General features: G+C 37.6%; 1 protein-coding gene across 1 annotated transcript; it reads right to left on the bottom strand.

Moving 5' to 3' along the window:
• Positions 1 to 1073: 1073 nt before the first annotated feature.
• On the bottom strand, positions 1074 to 7551 carry LOC138867334 (galactosylceramide sulfotransferase-like). Its single transcript, XM_070142465.1, has 5 exons — positions 7535 to 7551; positions 4816 to 4930; positions 4562 to 4651; positions 3503 to 3730; positions 1074 to 2090 (listed from the first exon to the last, which is right to left on the bottom strand). Exons 1-5 carry the CDS (start codon positions 7549 to 7551, stop codon positions 1461 to 1463), a joined length of 1080 nt encoding a protein of 359 aa, XP_069998566.1. The 3' UTR covers positions 1074 to 1460.
• Positions 7552 to 7680: the final 129 nt, after the last annotated feature.

The following is a 7680-nucleotide window of genomic DNA, read 5'->3' as shown; positions in this document are numbered from 1 at the left end:
ATGAGGAGATACTAACTCTATATTTAATTAATAAATTTTATACAAATTCGCTTTACAGGCTCTGTTTTAGTGCCAATAGAACGTGTGACCATCAAGCGAGTATGGCACTGCCCCTATGGAGTCAATAAACCAAATGCGGGACAGGTCTCTCCAAGCCCGTGATGGACCGGAAAGGGAGCCGAAAACGAGCCGAAAGAGTCCAAAAAAGAGTGTATTTCTATCAATCAATAAACAAAACTCGTACAAAAAAAGAGAATGGTGTACATAAATTGTGAATTCACAAGGAGAAAATTCTGTTTCAGAGGATATCAAGAACGCATTGAATACGTTGTAGTTGAAATAATATAAATCTAAAAACGAGAGAAATAAATTAATTCCTTAATGAGAGATATTTCATGGTTATACCAGAAGTCGTATTCCCACATCAGTTCGCAGGAATATGATGAGCGAGAGACATAATATTGCCAAATCCTGTGACTGCAAGACTTTTAACTTACCGCAGCACTTTTAACCAGGAAAACCAACCGAGAGGGATTGCATATTGGCCTTGCACATTTCTGGAAGAAGGCTGACCCAGAACGTGTACTCACGTGGTTTTGAAGACATCCTGTTCACCGCATCGAGATGTAGTGAGTGATTTAACGGAGAAGCAGTTTCGTAGTGATTGCGTGAACAAACGACTACCCTGCCACCAGATATGAAAGGTGATGGTGAGAAGTAATGACAGTTCTCATACGTATACAACTTTACTCTTTATTTTTAGAGGTTTACACTCAGAATAAAAAAGTATACGAGGCTGGACTGCTGAAGTGGCGTCCTCCACCTGGTCCGGGACGTGACGTGGCAACATTCTTCTCTGTCTGTTTATCGGCGTAGTGAATGAGTGAAGCTGGGTCACATTGACCTTAAGTACCAGTGCGCAGTTCCGATCATGACCCACGGTTTGGCTTGGATTATTATTAGAAACCAGGTGGACAACATGGTGACCACGTGGCTTGGACTTATATATAGCATTGCTACTCTATGTCCCTGCCTCTGTGTGTGTGTGTGAATAAACAATACCGTTGTTTATTCACCGTAAAGAAAGACCTAAAACACCGTCGAAATTACATTTAATCGGCCATTAAATGTAAAAAGGTATTTCTGAGCATTTTGGTGCATATGAACATATTTTAACCGTAATCATGTGTTGTACATGAAAGGTAATATTATTAATAATAAATAATATATACATCAAAAAGATTGTAAGAAAATTAAACCAATAACAATTAGCTCATTAACGATATTAGTAATGTTAACAAAGTATTTTTTGGCAAAGGACAGAACAGGGAATATGGTCAGTAATGACAATAACAGAATAAATTACACACGATGAAATTACTGTAATTCTTTCATTTGAGGAAAGAAAAATAGTGAGTCTTTGTTTATTGACACAGAAAGCAATACAATTAAGTCAAACATTAAGCTAAAATTTCTGTTAATGATTTAAATTTGCTTTTTTTCTGACTGAGCATGCGAATCTGTTTCTCCCTCACGGCTCTTATCAGCGGGATTTCGGTGAGAGAGAGAGTGTAACAAGACTCAGTCCGCGTGTCCCCAGATCCCTTTGCTTGGGTTCCTTTCTCGCTTCCTTCCGGAGCTTCCCTCTTCGCCTCCTTCCTCGCTGCGCAATGGCGGCTGTACTCGTCCCGGAGGTTCCCGAGCGAAAGGACTTCCTTGGCCATCCTGTCAACCCCGAACGCAAGCACTTCGCGACGGTGCTTGGCCAGGAAGTGTTCGTAGAGCTCGACGTCTGCGTAGTTCAGCTCCCGGAGCGTCCTTCGCATCTCGGGGTCCAGGGCGAGCTTCTTTCTCTTGCTCCGACTGTTCTTCTTGAAGGCAACCACGTCGTGGAGGCTCCAGCACAGCAGGTGGCGCAGCAGGATCAGAGACTCGTCCCAGTGCTCGTAGATCAGCACCAGGTCGAAGAGTCGGTCGAGCTCCTCAACAGCCTGGTGCAGGGGTTCGCCGGAGATGGAGTCTGGGTAACCCATCACGAAGGTCATCTGGTTCTTGCCGAAGAAGCCCTTGTACCTGGGAAGGGAGATGTTCTGGAACAGGCGATTATGCACTTTAAATGGAGATGGATCAAATTGTGTTTTGTAAGAAAAAAAAAAAAAAAAACAATGTACCCCAAGATAGACCAAAATCTGTTGCGTACGATAAACCAAAATCCATTTCCTTGGAGAGAAAAAAGTTTCCTAAGAGATCAAAGTCTATTCCCAATTCTATCGAATTTTTTTGAATATTTACTCTTTGAGCGTCTCTAAATATTTACATACATTTAGTACTCGGGCTCGTATTCATTCAATCTAAAGTTGATTTGAAAACTAAGGATAAATCCTTTAAGTTTAATTAGCCCTTTATGATTTCTTTTAATTCTATATTGACCATTGAGAATCTTCTTACGACTGCTTAAGAGAAACCTCGGAAAAGGACTATAATGCAACATGCAGATAACTGTAATCACATTTAAACTCTTTAATCTTCATTATTAATGTTTTCTCCAGTTTAAACGTCAGCCTGTCAGTTTCATCTTTTACATTCAGGCCACTTTTTAAAATATCAAACATTAATTTCTCTTTCATACCAGTGGAAAGAAGCAGTTATTATCCACTGATCTTGCTGGCTAACTGACGTTGCTCTTTCAGCTCGTCATGTGTCTTTAATCCTTGGGCGAGGCATAGGAGCTGAGTACCGAGTTAATTCATGTATGAAATAGAGAATCATGAAGACTGGGTGATGAGGACACGTGATAATTAACCTGTCCTCGAACAGAATAAGTTTCGTCTTTTCCCCTGACACATTATCACTAAATTGTGCATCTACACAGAAAATTATCATTGAGAGGGGTGGCAAAATATTCAATAACGAACAGGACCTTATGTTACAGAAGGGTTGGTATTTAAGGTTTCGAAACTGATTCGTTCTAATCAATGTCTCGAACAGTTGTTCCGGAATTCGAATGGATTCACTGCGAGATGATTTTATTCCTGCAAGGAATGGAACATGACTTGCATTATTCAGATAAGCCACACAAAAACCCAAACGTAGTTGGAAAATCCGAGATACCAACAGTTTCGTAGCTATTGTCAGATTGTTTAGCATAATTTTCTTGACGAAACAAACTACATGGAGCCCGTGTGAGGATTTTTGAGGCTTGTTCTTAAATGTTTTCTTTGTACTTGTCTACAACTCTAGTTAAACCCTTATAATTTCCCATTTAGGAGAGAGTTGCTTTGGTCTGCACCTTTCCTTAATACCCTTTCTTGGATCATGATAATGATAAGGAACGCATAATAATGACAATAATAAAGATGACTTTATTTAAGCCCAGAAAGAGAAAATGAGAAGCTAGATACATAAATAAATAACACTAATGTAACATCTTGCAACAGGTTTTGACAAAATAAAGAAAATATGGATAATAATAACTAATAAATAAAATCATCTCGTAACTCACGGCAACTGGGATGTCCTTGAACTCCGCGAGATCCTTCTTGAAGTACTTCTTGAGATTGAAGTAGTTGTAGAAGGACTCGAACTGACTGGCCGGCTCCCGAAGGACGGTGACCCAGCGGGCGTCGCTGTGCAGGACCTTCATCTGCTCCTCGAAGGCGACGCGGGTGTGGAGGGCGAAGATGTCCGCCTTGCCCTCGGGCGGAAGGAGGCGCCGGGGGATCAGGCTCGGCTGCGGGCGGGGCGGGCGGGCGGGCGGGCCGTGAGGTTCGTTTGGGGTGGTTCGTGTTTTGTTTGTTTTTGTGTTTGTGTGTGCGCGAGAGGCTCTATGTGTGTGTGCGTGAGAGAGAGAGCATGTGTGTGTGCGTGAGAGAGAGAGAGAGTATGTGTGTGTGCGTGAGAGAGAGAGCATGTGTGTGTGCGTGAGAGAGAGTATGTGTGTGTGCGTGAGAGAGAGAGCATGTGTGTGTGCGTGAGAGAGAGTATGTGTGTGTGCGTGAGAGAGCATGTGTGTGTGCGTGAGATAGAGCATGTGTGTGTGCGTGAGAGAGAGAGCATGTGTGTGTGCGTGAGAGAGAGAGAGCATGTGTGTGTGCGTGAGAGAGAGCGCATGTGTGTGTGCGTGAGAGAGAGAGAGTATGTGTATGTGCGTGAGAGAGAGAGAGAGCGTGTGTGTGTGCGTGAGAGAGAGAGAGAGAGCGTGTGTGTGTGCCTGAGAGAGAGAGAGTATGTGTGTGTGCGTGAGAGAGAGAGAGAATGTGTGTGTACGTGAGAGAGAGAATGTGTGAGTGCCTGAGCGTATGTTTGTGTGTGGGTAAGTATGTGTAATAGGTGTGTATATGTTGAAGATTTTTATTGCTGGACAGATCCGGCAATAAAATTTCTTTTGCCTTGAATCCTTTTATCAGCCAATCTTTGACGCAGGAGCTAGATAGCACATCATATTAGGGTTTAGCATTTTAGTTCCTTATCACCAAGTAACTCCTGTGATCTTTGAAAGTTCACTTTATATATATTGCGACTGTTTATTTACCTTTATAGCAAGCTGTATGCTGGTACTCACTTTAAAACCATTGGGATACCCTAATATGTACCCTTTTGATGGCAGAGCAGAGATGAGGTTGTTCTTGTAGCCATAACGCAGGAATATATTCTGCAAAGTAAAGCTAATAAATGTTTCCACTCCAGAAAAAAGTAACGAACAATTAATACCAATTTACCTTCATCCCAGCTTGTAAAAAATAAAAAATGATAAATAAATAAATAGATAAATAAAAGTAAATAAATTCATAAAAAATGAAATCAAATGCTTTTCACCTGCAGCGTGGTAGAGCCACATTTATGGGTCCTGATGAATATCACGTGGTTATGAGGGGAGCATTGCGCCTCACTGGTCAGGGGAATCCCCGTCGCTTCCAGACTGTGAGAGGAACTGAATAGAGTGACGAGATTTAGAATATTTTCTAGGTGACTGTGATTTAGATTTTTTTTTTATTAGGTTACCATGATTTAGCTTATTGTTTAGATAGGTTACTTCAATTCAGCATATATATATATATATATATATATATATATATATATATATATATATATATATTTATATATATATATATATGTGTGTGTGTGTGAGTGTGTGTGTGTGTGTGTGTGTGTGTGTGTGTGTGTGTGTGTGTGTGTGTGTGTGTGTGTGTGTGTGTGTGTGTGTGTGTGTGTACATATATATGTATATATATAATATATATATAGTATATATATAATTATATATATAATATATATATGATCATATATATAATTATATATATATATTATATAATATATATATACATATATATATATATATATATATATATATATATATATATATATATATTACTCCAATTTAGCTTATTTTTTAAATAGATTAACTAAATCTAGCTTAATTTTGAAATTGATTACTTTGATTTACCAAATTTCTTAATGCTACCACGATATAGCTTATATTTTAAATACACTACCTTGATTTATTATTTATATATCCATCTATATATTACTAATTCACACATACACTTACACACATTCATATATATATATATATATATATATATATATATATATATATATATATATATATATATATTTCTCTTTTTTCTGCCTTAATGTGGGTAAAGTCTATATGTGATTTTGGAAGGAACAGCTACTTGTGTTGTGTCCATAAACCAACAACTTTTTGGTTTTTTACTTTTTATTGTTTTATGCTCCTTTTTTTTTACATGTATTGATTTCTTTATGTTATCATCATTGGTAGTATTTCTATTATTACCAATACTACTATTATTATTATTATTATTATTATCATGGCAATAATAATAGTTTTTATTATTATTGCTATCACTATTGTTATCATTATCACCCTCCATTAACATAATTATTATAATCAATGCAAGTTCTCCGCTCTTGCCTGCTCAGGAAACGCAGAGTAAATTTCACAAAAAAGTAAAGGAATACAATTAAATCAGTTAAGAATGAACATTATTTGTGTGTGTGTCTGTGTGTGTGTGTGTGTGAGAGAGAGAGAGAGAGAGAGAGAGAGAGAGAGAGAGAGAGAGAGAGAGAGAGAGAGAGAGAGAGAGAGAGAGAAAATCAATCATTTTATCTCTCTCACAAAATAAAAACAATGTCCTTATCACTGCTAAAAGATAAGAAGCGGTATTGTAGTGATTGCAATAACATTTGTATGTGAGGAAGTGACCCTGAGGGAGTCAACTGCCACACTGCTGCTATTGTCAATGGGTCTTTTCTTGTCCAAAGACACGGTAATCCTCAGAAAATATAGCCAAATAAGACAAAAAAAAAACTAGAAAAAATTAAAACTTCAAAGAGAACAATAAACTCGAAACCTTTAAAGAAATAAAATCCTAAATAAGAAAGAGAAATAAAAAGGCTTTGCACCGAAAACGATCTCCGAGGTCTTCTCCGTTTTCTTTCCTCATTCCACTGTCTCTATGGTAATTAACCTTCCTGTGTACTTGTGACACATAATAAATTTAATAAAATAACGAATTGTATGAAGGACCTGAGCACAACTCCTGACAAAAATAAAAAGGTACATGGAAATGACTAAAAGAATGTTGATATTTACTGATAGCACGGTTTGAGGTGTGTGTGTGTATATATGTATATATATATATATATATATATATATATATATATATATATATATATATATATAAACATTCATATACATATACACACACATACACACCCACACACACAAACACACACACACACACACACACACACACACACACACACACACACACACACACACACACACACACACAAACACACACACACACACACAAACACACACACACACACACAAACACACACACACACACACACACACAAACACACACACACACACACACAAACACACACACACACACACACACACACACACAAACACACACACACACACACACACACACACAAACACACACACACACACACACACACAAACACACACACACAAACACACACACACACACACACACACACACACACACACACATATAAATATATGTATATATATATATATATATATATATATATATATATATATATATATATATATATATATATAAATATATATATATATAACAGTTTTACACTTGCAATATGCCATAAAAATCATAAAACACACCACACTTATCTGTACAATATATATAACCAGGTGTTCCACAGCTGAATCAAAACAGTTGCCACAATAAAATAAAGCTAAAAAGTTTTTTTTTTTTTTTTTTCCTTGATTGATATGCAAGGTCAGTGCCCCGTTGCAGTCTTCCGTCCTCCGATCTCCGTTTGACCTCTGCTCATCAGGTCAGGCCAGCGAAGGTTGGTGAAAGAAAAAATAAATAAATAAAATCAAAATAAATAAATAGATAAATAATAATAATGATGATGATGATGATGATGGTGGTGGTGATGGTGATGATGATGATGATATTGATGATGATGATGATGGTGATTGTGATTATGATGATAATCATGGTCTGACAGGCTCTGAACAATCATCGTGTGGATCTTTAATTCCTCTTCATTGTACATAATCAATTAAAAAGGTTCTTTATCTCGCCTTGATTAGAAATACCTGACCTGACGGGAAAGGTGAAGCAAGGTCGCTTACCCTGAAGTGACCCACAA

The sequence above is a fragment of the Penaeus vannamei genome, chromosome 29 (assembly GCF_042767895.1).
Source record: "Penaeus vannamei isolate JL-2024 chromosome 29, ASM4276789v1, whole genome shotgun sequence".
NCBI lineage: Eukaryota > Metazoa > Arthropoda > Malacostraca > Decapoda > Penaeidae > Penaeus > Penaeus vannamei.
Note: the sequence above shows the minus strand (reverse complement) of the source record. Positions and strands in the feature narration are given on the sequence as shown.

What these genes read in the sequence shown, in the direction of transcription:
- LOC138867334 (XM_070142465.1), bottom strand. An exon ending in GTGGCTCTACCACGCTGCAG is followed by an intron (nt 4,652 to 4,815) that starts GTGAAAAGCATT and finishes TTTACTTTGCAG; the next exon opens with AATATATTCCTGCGTTATGG. An exon ending in TCAAGGACATCCCAGTTGCC is followed by an intron (nt 2,091 to 3,502) that starts GTGAGTTACGAG and finishes CGCCTGTTCCAG; the next exon opens with AACATCTCCCTTCCCAGGTA.